Raw genomic sequence first — 16,479 nt, 5'->3', positions numbered from 1 at the left:
CTTGTGATGATGTCGGCAATGTTGAACTCTTCAAGGATCCGCCATCAATCTTCTACTTATTTTTTTTTATTTGCCCTATCCTGTTGAAAAAGAAGGTTTGGTATCCATAGCTGTGTCTTTGAATGGCTGTGAGGACAGTTTGACTGTCGACTCCGTGAAACCAGTGAATAATCTTTAGTCTTTCCATACAGTGGTGTGAAAAAGTGTGTGCCCCCCTTCCTGATTTTTTTCATTTTTGCATGTTTGTCACACTTACTTACTAAATGTTTCAGATCATCAAACAAATTTAAATACTAGTCAATGACAACACAACTGAACACAAAATGCAGTTTTTAAATGAAATTTTTTATTAATAAAGGAGAAAGAAAAACAAACTACACTGCCATGTGTGAAAAAGTGATTGCCCCCTAAACTTAATAACTGGTTGGGCCACCCTGAGCAGCAACGACTGCAATCAAGCATTTACGGTAACTTCAAATGAGTCTCTTACAGCACTGTGGAGGAATGTTGGCCCACTCATCGTTGCAAAATTGTTGTAATTCAGCCACATTGGAGGTTTTTCCAGCATGAAGCGCCTTTTTAAGGTCATGTCACAGCAATAAGATTCAGGTCAAAACTTTGACTAGGCCACTCCAAAGTCTTCATTTTGTTTTTCTTCATCCATTCAGAGGTGGACTTGCTGGTATGAAGCAGCAAAACAGCCCCAGACCATCACACTACCACCATCATATTTTACTGTTGGTATGATGTTCTTTTTCTGAAATGCGACAGTACTTTTACGCCAGATGTAATGGGACACGCACCTTTGAAAAAATTCAACTTTTGTCTTGTCAGACCACAGAGTATTTTCCCAACGGTCTTGGGGATCATCCATATGTTTCCTGGGAAAATTGAGACAAGCCTTAATATTTAGAAGTGGTTTTAGTCTTGGAACTCTGCCATGCAAGCCGTTTTTGCCCCGTGTCTTTCTTATGGTGGAGTCAAACACTGACCTTAACTGAGGCAAGTGAGGCCTGAAGTTCTTTGGATGTTGTTGTGGGGTCTTTTGTGACCTTTGGATGAGTCGTTGCTGCACTTTTGGGATCATTTTGGTTGGCCAGCCACTCTTGGGAAAGTTCACCACTGGTCCATGTTTTCGCCATTTGTGGATAATGGCTGTCACTGTGGTTCGCTGGAGTCCCACAGCTTTAAAAATGGCTTTATACCTTTTTCCAGACTAACATATCTCAATTACTTTCTTTCTCATTTGTTCCTGAATTTCTTTAGATCTCTGCGTGATGGCTTTTTCACACAGGGCCACATAGGTTTGGATTTTTTTCTTCCTTAAACATAAAAAGTTTCATTTAAAAACTGCATTTTGTGTTCAGCTCTCTTGTCATTGACTAATATTGAAATTTGTTTGATGATCTGAACATTTTAGTGTGACAAACATGCAAAAAAACAAGAAATGAGGAAGGGGGCAAACACTTTTTCACACCACTGTGTATTTCTTGAGTGTGACTGCAAATACTGCCCCACAGATTTTGCTTTGACAACATCACCCTTCTGATCTAGTGTAGTCAACTTAGCTTTTGACTTTACGAGTCCTACTTGAATCCATTTGCCTGTGTTCAATCTTGGGTACATTACGGATTTGTCACTACCGTCAGAAAATGTGATCCCAAACGGCTCTCTCTGTCAGTTAGATGGTGTGGAAATTTGAGGGAATTCAATTTCTGCGATTTGTAAGTATTCCCCAAACAACTGTAAGGCTACGTTCACACTGCAGGGTGTGATGCCCAGTTCGGATTTTTTACGTGGTCGCTCACATTACCTAACAAAAACGACATGTTAATGTAACCGCAAAGGGTCTGGAAAGTAGTGTGGATGCACAAAAGCACAACACCAATCACATTTCCATGTGTTTACAGAAGTAAAGATTGTTGCAGTGTGTGCGCTCGTGATGTGCAATACCATTTATTTAATTTCCGATTCGATACTGGGTAAAAATTTAGGCTGATATCTGCGATACCGACCCAACACTGTGCAAATTCACCTAATGTGTCTGGTAAATTTTAAATAGTAGTGTACAGTATTTCAAATCATAGCATAAAGAATACAATACATCATAGTTATTTATTTATTTTAAACCTTTAAGTATAGTGAGGTAGTGGGTTGATTTACAATATAGCCAAGCAAATATACGTCAGAAAAAACAAATTTTTGGACACAATCATATAGCTGACGTATCAAAAGTATCACTATTTTGATTTCAGAATCACCTTTAGAGCATAAAGGAGCTGGTACCGAAGTACCAATACGTCAGTATCGATCAACACATGATTACCGTGCTCTCTTTAACGCGTTAGTGGTCATTTCAAGGATTTCGTGCAACAGGAGTCAATATTTTCTCAACCAAATGAGTCCGTGTAGGAGATTAAGAAGAAAGAGGGCAAGAAATTTGGCTATGGCAATTCATAAACAACTTGCTGCCGTGTCTGTTCCAATGTCCATGTGGGCGGACAGTAGTGGTGAGACATTGACGAGAGCTGCTTCGCTAACACTTTTTAAAAATAGTATTCGGCTGAGAAGAAGAACTTTTGCCTATATCGGTGAGTGCCTCTATTCAAATTTTGAACAATAAACCATGCCTTTCCATGACTGCCTACATCCGTCAGTACCTTTAACATCTCGATAAACACGGCATTACACGTCTTCCGATGACCTATAAGTCGGATATATGCAACCTGACCGTTCATGCAGCAGTCGCATCGCATATATCCAACCTATACGTCATCTAATTCCTACCGGTGTTCCAATGTATACCCTCGTGAACATCAGTTGAATGGCATTGTACCAGAGAAAGTCATGTATTGTGCTACAAAAATGGCAAGAAAAAAGGGAATTAAGAAGGGAAGGGAGACAGACCATTTTAAAACCATTTTAAAAATGTAGCTTTTTCCTCCAGAGAAATTGAGTGTTCTAAAACTTTCGACCGGTAGTGTACGTCTGGTCGAACGTACACTACACTGTGCATTGATCGTATTAACATTTCATATTGAATTTTCTTCTCGACACTTAGCTTAAAAAGTGAGCAAATCCCTCGGATGAAAATCTACATTTCTTACACATAATTTCTTCAGGGAATGCTAGCGGATCAGTGTGATCTCAAGAAGCCACTCGCATCGTAGTGCTGCCTGAATTATTCTTGCTCCCAGGTCCATCAGGTTGTCCTAAATGGTGACGCCATCTCCAAATAAGTTACACAGTGAAGCAGCGACGCTTTCATAGCCGATTTTAAACTGAAACTCTGGACATAACATGGTGATCTAGCCAGGTTCAAAGAGAGCCACCTTTGTAGTACATGCAAGCCTGGCTTTAGACAACAGACCTCGCCAACTCACTGAACTCACTTTGCAGGACACACCTTAGATTTGGTTAAGGACGTCTGGTCCTTTCAGTAGAATATTGCTCATACTTCTTCCTTCAATTCTTCCTTCAAACTTTTGACTGCTGTTCCAGATGAGTCGCACAGGAGTCACCGAATGAGGATTTGTGGCAATCCAAATAGCTGACGTCCCACAATGTTCCCCTCTAATCATTTAATGTCTCATCACTGAGTTTTGTTGCTGTTGCTGCTCCGCGTTTGACCATTTCATGGCTTTGTAGGCTTGTTTCCAAGATGTCTTTTGAGATGTAGTTGAGGCCCTTTTTGATCACTTCAGAAGTTCTCTTTCCTATACCAAAGTCATTTCCTTCCTGGTTTCTAAATTCCACAGCGACATCCTCCACATTGGGGTTTTCTTATACCTCATTTCATTTCTTGTCTCCATAATAGTTTGGATCCTGGTTTGTAGTTCCTTCATCTCACCCTGTGGTACCTACATTTCTCACACTGAAATAGCTCGCGTTGTTTCAGCCACCTCTTTTGCAAATTTGTCCAAGTGATTTGAAGTCTCGTTAACGTCAGCAGGGGACAGGCATTTAACTAAGTCAGTGTTTTTCAGCCCTTCTAATTACAATGAATGTTCAATTTCTTATATTCAGACAAACCTTCTTATGGTATGTTGAGTGGAAATTTGATCTTGATATGTTTCCACTGTCATCTGCAGTCTTCTTCAGAAGGGTCAGCTACCCACTGTGACGTGGCACTTATCAGCTGTACTTCCAAGGCGTTGCGAACCTGACAGGCCCAACTGGTGGGTTGCCACGTCACAGTGGGCAGATGACCCTTCATCCAATATGACAAGATTCTGACAATTATGACACAGAAGTTCAAAAGGTGTTGTATGACGCTCATAAAGGTCTATCTATAAAACAACAGTAAACTCCCACAGGCCCCTTTGTAACAATTCACAATTCAGAAATGGATCCGCTCCCTTGCGAGCAAAAAAATCAAGCATTTTACCTGAAGGAATTCACGAACATTTGATCCCAGCACTCGCAAGATAGTGTCGTATCCAGACTCTTGGCAAAACTCAAAGAACATCTTCCCAAACATCTGCAAGATGTCTCCCGCATCAATTTCTGAAAAAAGGGATAAAAACACAGGAGGGGTGTAGCTTGTGATATAATGTGGGAATTTGAGTTTAAATTCATGTAAATCCAGTGAAACTGCGTAACAGATTTATCCCAATGGTTGCCTCGACTAAAGCAGGTATAAGAGAAAAAAAATACTCACTGAGAACTTTGCTTGCAGCGCCAACAAGATCATATGTTTTGGCATCCTCATATATGATTCTCACGAGGAACTGTCCCTCGATGTCGAGTTGAGCCTCTCTCCTGAACACAAAAGCCTATTTTATATAGAGATCCTTCTACATTGCCTTAACAGTAGATCTGTCATTTATCTGCCTGTGTCTTTTATACAGAAGCCAACGAACTGGGATATTGCTGCACAGTGTCACGGTATATTGCAATCAGATAATTAGATGCGTGATGATGCCGGCAACAGAGACTGGTGTGACATATAAAATACTTGTCGGACAGAGAGACAATGGGATGGGATAAGTGAGTCTCAGCATTGCCGAGTCCCGCCTCTGTTCCGGCTCCGATACAACCTCTGAAAGATAGAAAATTGCTGTGCCCAATTCCGTATCATATACAGAAAAAAGGCATGAAAGTTATTTTAAAGTGTCTACAATTAATCTAATGACAAAATGATAAAATTCAACGGGCAGACACAACTCTTATTTTACAGTCACATCGGAAGTCATTGCAGTTACTATCTAAAGTACTGTAAGTGTAATCAGCTTTAAAAGACCAGTCAATCATGCGTATCACAGTGCATTTATAACAGCACATTTATCAAATAGAAAACGCTATTAAGTTGTAATTAGGCTGTTTGGCTAAGATAACAAACAGTATTTATAGCGCTGATTAGATCCCGCAACAGCTGAAAAAACATACCAGGCCCTAAAAGTCTTTGCACGGAAAATGGGGATTCATTTTTCAATTAGTCAACTGATAGAAGTTGGGAAACAAGACAACGGTGATGAGTTGTACATCATACATCATTGAGATATGTCTGCACAGAGTCGACGCCTGCCGGCCGAAGAATAACAACATAGAAAACATTAACAGAGGACAGCTGCTGCTCTTTTCTTTCAATTCGTTTTTTTTCTTTGAGGGTCACGGCAGGTTCAGGGCACGATGGAGCGAGCCAAATATTCCATCGTGCTAAAAAAATGTCATGTTGACATTATGCTGTGTTTGTAGCTGATAGAACTGAAGGCGCTCAAGAGCAACACATTGAAAAGCTGTCGTACTTTTCACATTTTTTGCAGCAATCCTTATACTTAACCCACGCTTTTTGCTAATATGCTACAAATAAATTGTAATTACATCAACATGAGACAAATTATTTTATCTTAAGTCAAGGACCTGCAAAGTTTGCACAAGTTAACTTAAAATATTGAATCTGCATGATAGTTAACTCTCTGTAAAAACAAAACCCATGGTTCACATCACAGATATAATGATGGATCCAAACTATCTAACCCTGACGTATGAATGCATTTGTAATGATCAGTAAATGTATCTGATGAAAGCGCACAATTTTTTTTAACCCATTTTCATTGCCAATAAAGGACATTACCTTTACACTCATGATCCAAAGCATACAAAGCATGTGGCTATGTTCCATCAGCGTTCAGTCATACGCCAATCCAGGCCAGCATTGGAATCAATTGCAATTACATTGATTATAAAACAAAATGGCAACCACTGATGGCAATACATGGAAAGTGAGTGTAAGAGCAGAGTGAATCCTCTGAATTTGAATGAACTTGGAAGTTGTACAATTTGGTATTGGTTGCAGTGGAGTACAGTCTAATTAAGCAAAAGTCATCCCAGGTAATGATGTATGCCTCAAAAGTAAACAACTCAATCGAGCGTTGCTGGAGCACTTGCTAGTTTCTCTCTACAGTATATGAAAAGAACAGCAAACAGTCAATAATGGATGTAATTATTAAGCATGCGTCGATCTGCGCCGTTTCTTAATTTTAGGGGATCTGAGATCGTCCGACCCTTACATATGAAACTGTTGTTATTGACCGATTTTATCCATTGAGCTTATCTACCCCCACAAAAGGTCTGAAAGTCAGCCACTGTCACCTCTTGCTCTGCCAGAGTGACAGCTAGCAATCGAGCTAAGGCCAGTTAATGCTAGCCCCAGCAAAGAGCCAGGCAGCAGTAGGATTTCCAACTCCCAGAAAAATAGATAGGGGACATCTTGAAACAAATTTTGAGCTATTTGACACAAGCCTGAGTTTAATTTGATGCCTGTTTTAGAGCAGGGGTCTTTAATTAAAATTGAAAAATGTCTGCTTATGATTTTTTTTTTCACAGCGAAGGTAAATACAATACAACACAATTATCTTGGCCACTAAATTGCATTTAAAAGAAAACGCGACCAAATTTCACACAAGTAATAAAAGGTTTGGCTGTACAGTGAAATGAACACTAGCCTTATTTTATTTAAAGTTAAATAAAACTGGCCGGTTTCTCTGAAAAAATACTATTAAATAACAATTTAATTAGTGTCTCAAAGAAAAGCTGCAACAGTACCTCCTCTTAGATTTTCTTGTTATTGTTGTAGCTGACATTGGGATTTGCCTGATTTTGTCACACAATTCCTATTTTTCTTTACTTTTGAGTAAGTCTCTGCAGCAAAAGCACTCCTTCCCAACTCTCCCGTCAGTGAAAGGTATTTTGTTATGCTCCAATATCCATACAATCCTTACTGAAAACTATTTGCACGTTGCTCTGCTCTAAATGCATGTGTTGTGACTCACATAGACTTTTCATACTGGGCTCTCATATCAGACTTCAGTGGACACTTCCCTTTGAATGATCTGTGTTTTGTGTCGTAATGGTGCGCCACATCTGCGCTTTTGACCAGCGCTACAGTTTCAGAGCATATGAGACACAGCGGTTTGGCACTAAACTCTGGAAGAATTAACATATATCGGTCCATCGATTCACTTTTAAATGCTTTTTTTTTTTTACTTTTCTTACTTTTGAGCAAGTCATAGTTCTCTCATTCCTACTTGGCAAGTAAACAAACTATTTCACTGGCTCATTTTGAGTGACGTCACCACGTTTGCTGTCACATAACCAAAAAACTAAAGTAATTACACCCGCACACTGGTACCGCGATCGGTCCGCGAGCATGATTGTATGTTATTATATTTCCCGTTCACTTTAATTGGTCACGGATCCATAAAGGGCCATCACTGAGTCCGTATCTGGACCGAGGTCCGCCATTTGGTGATGGCTAATGACCAGTTGTTTGACGCAGACAAGTTAGTGACATCAGTGGGACCGACTTAAAAGATGCTGTCTGTTATAGTTGTACACAATGGAGGCAGTAGCATTCGAACGTACTATATCCCGCCCTCTTCCTGCTCAGCCATGACTTAATTGTTGATAGCGTCTCTGAGACTGTGTGTATGAGCATGTGCACACACAAGTGACAACCATTAACGCAACTAGTAATTATGAAGAATGTAGACTTTTTTCACACAATCTGTTCTTTGAACCCACTATTGGTAACATATGCTAGTCAACAATGGTGATGTTAGCTCCCGATTCGCCAGCCTCAGATTTGTTTTAAAGTGAAATTAACCTAATAGGCAGTGCGATAATTTGTGCACTGATTGTCTGTTTGCCTGACACCCACTATTGTTTTTGTAAAACCTTTGTTTTATTTATGAAAATTCAATAAAGGCACATTTATATGTTTTTTTTCAGCATCTAGATTAACTTAGATCTGGTCCATTTTGAAAACCATTGGACTTCTCAAATCTGGACTGGATTCACCTACAGACCCTAAAGTGTTCATAAAAACAGTTTCTGATTTGTGAAACCTTTAGTCTACTTGTGAAAATGCAATAAAGGAACCATTGTTACATTTTTTTCAGTATTTGTTTCAGTGGTTTTTAAGTGGACCAGGTCTAATGTGGTCTACATGCTTAAAACACAGATATATGCCTTTATTGCATTTTCGCAAATAGACTGACGGTTACACAAATCAGAAATTGTGGTTTTATGAACTTTCATGGTCTGTGACATAATCCAGTCTAGATTTGAGAAGTCTAGGCACAGTGGTTTTCAACATGGACCAGGTCTAATGTGGTCTAGATGCTGAAAAAGCATATCCATGTGCCTTTATTGCATTTTCACAAATAGAGCTATGAATCTTCATGATCTGGAGTTAATCTAGACCAGATATGAAAAGTCTAAGTCAGGTGTCTCAAACTCCCTTTTGTAGCCCCCTAGTTGACATTAAAGATGGGTAGTGTAAGTGTGGTCTTTGAAGAGGGCAGAGGCCTTGGAGGTGCAAACACAAACCCACACTAAACTTAGAGAGCTTGTCACACAGAGAAATGAACAGGGGTGGTGACTAGACAGACCACTAGGGCTGTCCTCCACTAAGGATTTTCATAGTCGAATCTGAATCGTTTTGTCGGTTTTGTCACAGAGCTAATGGCGATCCCGACAAAGACAGCTCATTTGAGACTTTTTCCACCTCAAAGAAACAGGCTAACACCCTTAGATAAACAAATACGCATGGTAGGTGTGCAACAACAGTACCTTAATTCATTTAAGTGACACAGAAAGCAAGATGAACAAAACTGAAACACAGTCGCTGTCGGCACACTTCAGAAAAGTGCGCATAGAATCGGAACAACCTGGTTATGTTTAATTTATTTGAACATGCATACAAGTTACATTGAAATACACCACATATTACAATTCAGTGTTCCACATGTCCAAAAGGAGTAGGGAGAAGCAAAGATTATTTAATCCTACCCCACATCCGTTTTACATCAATTGCAATACATTTGTTCACTTCCGGTATTCCAAATGCACTCTTGGTTTAAAATACATAGGAAAATGGTAAGGTAACGGTAAACCAACATGGTTTGAAAAACAACAACTTGCCAAAACTGTTAGCAGCCTCATTTCTTGCATTAAAATTCACTGTCAGGATATAAAATGAAGTTGGCATATCAGCCTGTTTGTTGTGGCGTCAAGTGTAAGAAGCTGCAGACATCAGTTGCGTATCACTTTCTGGAGTCATCTTTAACCTTTTCAAAATACTTCCACACTTTGGATAATTCTTTGGTAGCCATTATGAGCCAATAAGTCAGTCGATGTTTGTGGTCTTCCTAGCATTCAAAGCTCACGCTCGCCTCAATTCTTCTGGATTGTGCCACTTGAAGCGTGTGTTTTTTATTAATGCGTAGTATAGGTCTTCTGTTAAACACACATCATTTAAATTTTTTTATTAACACACATGAGGCTGTTTTTGAATGAAAATATTTATAACAAAAACAAAGGCAATCTTTGTAAAAATGTTAGCGAAGCAGCAGCCGTGGCCTCCTCATGTAGTCAGAATGGTACAATCTTGATCACATGACATTTTTATCTGATTTGACGGCGAGATTGAAAGTTGAATCAAACTCCTCCGAATGGAACTGTTTAATAGTCGACTACTCTAAGAAACCCCTACTGACCACTACTACAATCGCGATGCCAACACAAAAATGTCAGCACATGTAACATGTACCCGTCAGTAAACACACATAGGGCCACTGCTGCTATGGGGAACAATCAACAACTATGTTAACTCTAAAAACATAACTTCAGCAAATTCTTACAAAACAAGTACTGCAAAGCATGCTGGGAGACGGCATCACTCTCAACACTTGATGCGGCCTAGCCTCACTTGGACTGTACGTCCAGTCTGAGACGCCCGGTCTAGGTCCAGTGGTTTTTGAACTGGACCATGTTTACTACGTTCTAGGTCAGTGATTCCGAACTGGTGGGTCGCAGGGTCTTTGCCAAAAAAATAGTTTAATGATCCGACGTGCTGTTCCCTTGCTACACCACCAAGGTCCGTGCATGGTTATGGGCGACTTAGACTGAATCCCAATTCTACCCCTTAACCCTTATCTTACCCCTTACCCCTAGATTTTACGCGTTCATGAGAATCAAATGGTGTCCCAATTCTTCTTGGGGTGTACAGCCCAAGAAACCAAGTGTGGTCAGGGCCACACTTGAAATGAACACATAGGAGGAGTCTACTTGGATACAACACTCCAGCGGCAGAGAGGAGACAGACAGAAGCATATAAATGTACGTAATTAAGCATAATTATTGATTTTCACAGTAACGTCGCTCATGTTTTATAAGATATTCAATCATTTGCTACTCCACGTAAATATTCGGCATGTTTTCAATTGCCGGTTGTCACTAGTTCTAACTAGCCGGCTGACACCAATATCACTCACTGCAATCCACAGCATTTCATAAGTGATTAGACAATGATTAGATAGCGACCACATTTGCCTGTTAAGTGTAAGTTGTATTTTTGCTCGCAAGGGGACTCTACAATACTGAAGTGTACTGTGACGTTCACTGCATATATGAGCTATCACTCATGTAATGCAGTACATCGGAGTGAAGTCTGTTTGCTGTGAATTAGCCACCGTAGTCCACCAATTCTCATGGTGAGATATGTTCATTGTATTCAGCATACAGTATGGATGGTCAGGAAGTGAGCTAAATAAAACATGTAAACAACATGGCCATATGGGGACAGCACGCTAGATTATCAAACTTTATTCAACTTTTGGAATAACATTGTCCAATTTTTGTTTTTTTACTATCACTCTATTTGTTTTCAGCACACTAATACTATACTACTATTGCTGTTTATAAAGAGTTAATAGTTGGAGCCCATCAATCATGCATACGTGTCATTCCTGCAGAAGATGCTGAGCCAACTGAAGTCAGCCGCTACATCACACAGCACTCACATGACAACTCAAAATCTGCAATCCCAGTATGGAAAAAAAAATGTAACAAAATGCCATCCCGGACTTTTTAATAAAAGAATCTGCGTGACAACAACAACAGGAGGACAGGAAGGTTTTTAAACATTGAAATAATGCTTGATAAGCTTTTTACATTTGTTGATGTTCATAAAGTTTGTTATGTTGTTATTTCTATTTCATATGTATATTTGATACATTTTCTATTTTTATAAATGTTACAGTGCTGGTTGTAAGCTGTTATTAGAGTTGTCGTTTTGCAATAAATGTCACAGTTTGTGACAAAAAAAAAAGTGTGCCTTTTATTTATTTTTTTTAAAAAGGTGTTCTGGGGTAGGCAATGTAACACTGAAAAAATGTAGAAATGTATGCACCTTAATTTATGGTAGGACATATTTATTATGAACAATTATCTCATCTGCCTATGTCACAGCCAGCAATGATATAATGAGAATCAAGTGGTGTCCTATTTCTTAGTGGGTTCTTCCCCTTGGCACTAGGTTGTAAAGGGTAGAGGAAGGGGTAAAGGCTGGGTTATACTTTCTGCTCGAACGAGCCGCGCTGAAATCCGCTCGAGAGACCGTGTGTGACTTTATACTCCGTGCAGCATCTGCTCCCAAACTGCAGGGGGTAGTATATCAAAAACACGCGTCTACGGTGGTGCTAAACTAGAGCAGAGGAAGTTTGCCATTGTTTACTTGACTTCCAACATGGCGACACTTGCGGGTCTACTTCTTGAAGAAGAGGAATTGTGTTGTATTTATTTGCTGCTGCGACAGAAAAGGAAGAGAAGGCGGTCCACTCTTCCTTTGAATAGGAGTGCTGCAATCGCAGCTTGTCATTCTTCCCACCACAGGGACTTGTACCGCGGCGGGAGAGTGTGCTTACAAAAGGCATGCTGAACACGGCAAAAGAAAATAAAACCAAACAACTTGACTTAAAACACAACTTGTTTCTGTGTTTCTTCAAACTCCACACAGAGATGCCCAACGGAGATTCAAACCCAGATCTTCCCAATCTCCTGTGTGGCCAACATGCTAACCACTAGGCCACAGTGCAGCCCATGATCTATTATATTGTTTAAAAATGACAGACATGTTTTCTTCTCTTCTTTTCAATAAAGATATTTCAAAATAATACATTTTAAAGCTGTAATTGTAATACCGTGAAAACGTGATATTTTGCCCAAGTTTATCTACCGTGAGAATCTCATACCAGCCCATGCCTAGCTGGCATACAGTGTTATTGAATTAAAATTACACAGCCAGTGCTTAGCAAAGGCTCCTGTGCATGTGTATGTTACCTGGGGCGCAGCTTACATGCATGGAGCAGGAAGAGGGCAGGATTTTTTTAATTTTTCCATTCAACTTTATTTATGCCATACAATTTACAATAACATAGCGTCAAACCATGGCCATTAACAAAGAGGGCAGGATATAATGCTTGGAACATAGTAAAATGTTAGCGCCCTCTCAGCAGCCCCGTAACCATTGCAAACAGTCTTTTTACATTTAAAATTTATATGTTATTTAATAAACAAATAAGATATTTCCGCAATTTGGGTCGCTGCTTGTCATTGAATGGTGACAGTGGGTCACCATTGCATTTTTACAAATAGATAAACATTTCACAAATCAGAAAATGCGTTTTTATGAATATTCAGGGTCTGTAGATTATTCTAGCCCAGATTTGAGAAGTCTAAGTCCAGTGTTTTTTCCAGGTCTAATATGGTCTAGATCAGGCCAAGCATTTGAATCCTGCCAGCCAGGCACTTCCAAAGTATTTTATTTAAACTTTTAACATACAAGCTTGCAACACGACTTGCAAGTAGTCTGAGTCAATCTGAAACAACCTTTTGATGGTTTAAGTAGTCTTTCACATGCAGCAATCCAGGCAACTATCTCACCCGCGGTGCCAAACAAACAAGTCAACAAATATGTGACACACAACTTAACCTACCCCCTGCACCGTATGGGAAGTAGAAAAGAAGGGATGTTTACAAACTCTCTTTAATAGTCAATGTTTTATCGTTCACAGTGCATATTGTCCATCACAAATCAATTATTCATGTACATTCCAGGTGTCTTATTCAGTAAAAAAAAAATTGTAAAATTCAATTTCATTATTTGTTGTGGTTTGATGTTTAAAGTGCTCCTGAAAAAAGGGACGTGACCATATAGCAGATTGTATGACACTGTTACAGATAAAATAGGACAAATAATTCCAGGTGGACTGTTAGAATTACAGGCTTAAAATAGTGTGTGTGTGTGTGTGTGTGTGTGTGTGTGTGTGTGTGTGTGTGTATCACCGACACCGGACAATTTTTTCAACTCAAAAGGTTTGCACACTCCTGGTCTAGATCCTGAAAAAACATATAAATGTGTCTTTATTGCATATTCAAAAATAAAATAAAGGTTTCACAAATCAGAAACTGTATTTTTATGAACCTTCAGGGTCTGTAGGTTAACCCAGTCCAGATTTGACAAGTGTAGGTCCAGTGGTTTCCAAACTAAACCAGGTCTAATGTGGCCTAGAGGCTGAAAACACACAGGTGTGCCTTTATTCTATTTTCACAAATAGAATAAACATTTCACAAATCAGAAACTGGCCTAGGCAGTGGTTCTCAACTGCTTTGGCTATGGGACCTACCATCACCCTTCATTGACAATCGGCAACCCAATTTGGAGAAATCTTTGAATGTAAACTTCTCAAATATCGTATTTATTTAATAAATTACATTTATTTATAGGGTTGGGCATCGTTCGAATTTGAGCGATTCCAGTTCTGAGTCCTTGTTTCCATTCCAGTTCCCGACGCTTTTTAGAGGCAGGGTCATAAAAGTTTGCATGGTTTATAAGTGCGCTAACCAGAGTTCTTTTGGATGGAATGTCTGAATTTATCCATGAACTGTGTGATGATATGAACGTTTTATCAACTTCACTATGAATTTCTTACAGGGCTATTCAACCAGCATATAAATATCAAACCATTCAACTTGAATATAAATATTCTGAAGTTTCTTTTTACAGGAGTACACTTTCACAAAAGATGTTTACTTTTGAAAGGCAGTATACTTTGTTGCCTCAATGATGACATAAGGTATTTTTTATTAAACCCTTATATTGTGAACACAGGTAAACAGGATATAACCGAAAGCGCTTATTTTGAAGGCGTGTGTTGTGTGAGTTGCTGTGTTGTGTTGAGAAGGTCCCTTGACTGTTGCTAACAGAGACATAATAAACTTGCCTAGCCGTAGCCATACACAGTATCCCGTCCTTTATTTACACAAAACTACCACATCAGCTAGCATCCTGAAACCCTGGGTTACATTGGCTTGAGACAGACGTCATTGATTGTTTGACTTCCCAGATTGTGACTGCTGAGAGGAAGTCCAACATAGCGTATCAAAGACGAGGTACTGTGTTAATTCTCCACCATGAATGTGTGAATATGAATCATGTTGATCGTGCACCCTACTTTGCGTGATATAATTGTGTTGCAAATGTTGCACTGAGCCAACCGCTCTTTTTTTAAGCCAAACTTTTCATCCGGTTCTTCTTGGCTGGTGCTCGCCGGTTTCTTCTTCGTTGGTGTTTACGGCTATTTCTTCCGGTCGGCGAAGTGCGCATTCAATCTAGGAATCGAAATAAATACATTTAAACGATCCCGGGAGAATCAGAATGTTAGTTCCGTCAATGCTTGCGACTCGATGCCCAACCTTATTTATTTATTGAAATGTAAAGAGACTTTTTGCAACAGGTATGAGGCTGCCGAGGGGGTGCTAACTTTTGAAAGTGTTGCAAGCATTATATCCCATTCTCTTCCTGCTCCGAGCATGTAAGATGTGCCTCAGGTAACATACACATGCACAGCAGCCTTTGCTAAGAAAGTGCAGTTTGAATTTGAGGTAGTGCACAATTACATTGTGTGCCAGCACAAAAGTTTCATGATCAGCTCAGCAACAATACGTTTTTATCCACACATTATTTATATATATTTATATTTTTAAAAAGTGTGTCAAGGTTTGCAGTAGAGTACATGTTATATCTGGGGAGTTGAATCAGAGCATTTGCACATGGACCTGGATGTGAGCTGAAAAAAGAAGTTAAAAATCAAACGAGTCCAGTCGCTCTGATTCAACGCTCAGTAGGTAAGTTTAATAATAGGAGGACCATTTCTTCTGTAGACCACCCCTCCGCCTGTGCCAATAGATCACTTTACAATGCAGTTAATTTCACTTAAAATTTTCCCTTAAGTGCCAAATCTAAATCTGGCAAATCGGAAGCCACTTTCAGCATCGTTACTAGCTGGTAGTGCTAGTGTTCTTATATTTTTGGGGTAAAAAAAGTGGAAATTGGAACAAGGAGGTATAGCACCTTAAGTGGGTTCAATTTCAACTCTGTAAAATGATCATATTGTTTCCTGGTCCGCCTGTAGTGTGAGCCTGCTTGTTAATCATTAAAGGCAAACATCCAGTGGCCTGCGTGATGTCAACTGTGCCTGCTCACATGCCAACATGAACGTAAAATAATTGTTTTAATAGCACTCACTTGATGTCTTCCCATACTTCCGGTCCGTAATTCCTTAAAACGAGCAGCTCCAAGGCGTGATTGACAAACCCATACTGTAAATACACGAGAAACAAGCACATTAATAGCGTGCTGATCACTGCCCCGATCAATTAAACTTAGCGATAGGCACTTGTTGTTACACACTATTTACTCAACATGGAACATTTTAAATTGTATGTGACCCGATTGTGTTCACCTGTTAATATGCGGAGTAAAGCCATTCAGGAAACGGCAAAAAAAACCCGTTACGTCGCCTGCTAAACAGCTAGTTTCTCCAGCGTTAACACATTAAACACGATCCAAATATACGTACCATACTGGCAGATCCTCTTCCTCTCACTATTATCAAGCAAAAATTGTCAGCTTTTGCACAACCTTCATCGTTTGACACAGATGCTGATGGTTTCCACTGCGTCCATACCTCCCCGCTCCATCCGTGTATGATTGACAACACTTTCGTCCAATACCTCGCTTAGAATGTCCATTATGTAACGCACAAAGGACCAATGAGAACGAATCTTGGTTTGTTTAGCTGATGCTAGTGAACCAAAGCTCTGCAGTGTGGGAGCTGCTTTTTCTCAAAACAT

The 16,479-nt window shown here is 39.6% G+C and overlaps 1 protein-coding gene across 2 annotated transcripts in view; it reads right to left on the bottom strand.

Annotated features, from left to right (window-relative positions):
• The window catches only part of gucy1b1 (guanylate cyclase 1 soluble subunit beta 1), a 39,548-nt gene extending 23,197 nt beyond the window's left edge, over positions 1-16,351 (bottom strand). The window contains exons 1-4 of one of the 2 annotated variants that reach the window (XM_054777949.1): positions 16,206-16,351; positions 15,872-15,945; positions 4,661-4,775; positions 4,388-4,506 (exon numbers count right to left, since the gene is read on the bottom strand). In XM_054777949.1, the coding sequence (XP_054633924.1) occupies positions 4,388-4,506; positions 4,661-4,775; positions 15,872-15,886 (249 nt within the window). In that variant the 5' untranslated portion in view covers positions 15,887-15,945; positions 16,206-16,351. The remainder of the gene's footprint in view (positions 1-4,387; positions 4,507-4,660; positions 4,776-15,871; positions 15,946-16,205) is intronic. The other variant, XM_054777948.1, reaches the window with a different exon arrangement.
• Positions 16,352-16,479: the final 128 nt, after the last annotated feature.

This window comes from Dunckerocampus dactyliophorus, chromosome 6 (assembly GCF_027744805.1).
Source record: "Dunckerocampus dactyliophorus isolate RoL2022-P2 chromosome 6, RoL_Ddac_1.1, whole genome shotgun sequence".
NCBI classification, from domain to species: Eukaryota; Metazoa; Chordata; class Actinopteri; order Syngnathiformes; family Syngnathidae; genus Dunckerocampus; species Dunckerocampus dactyliophorus.
This window is presented reverse-complemented; position numbering and strand designations above follow the sequence as displayed.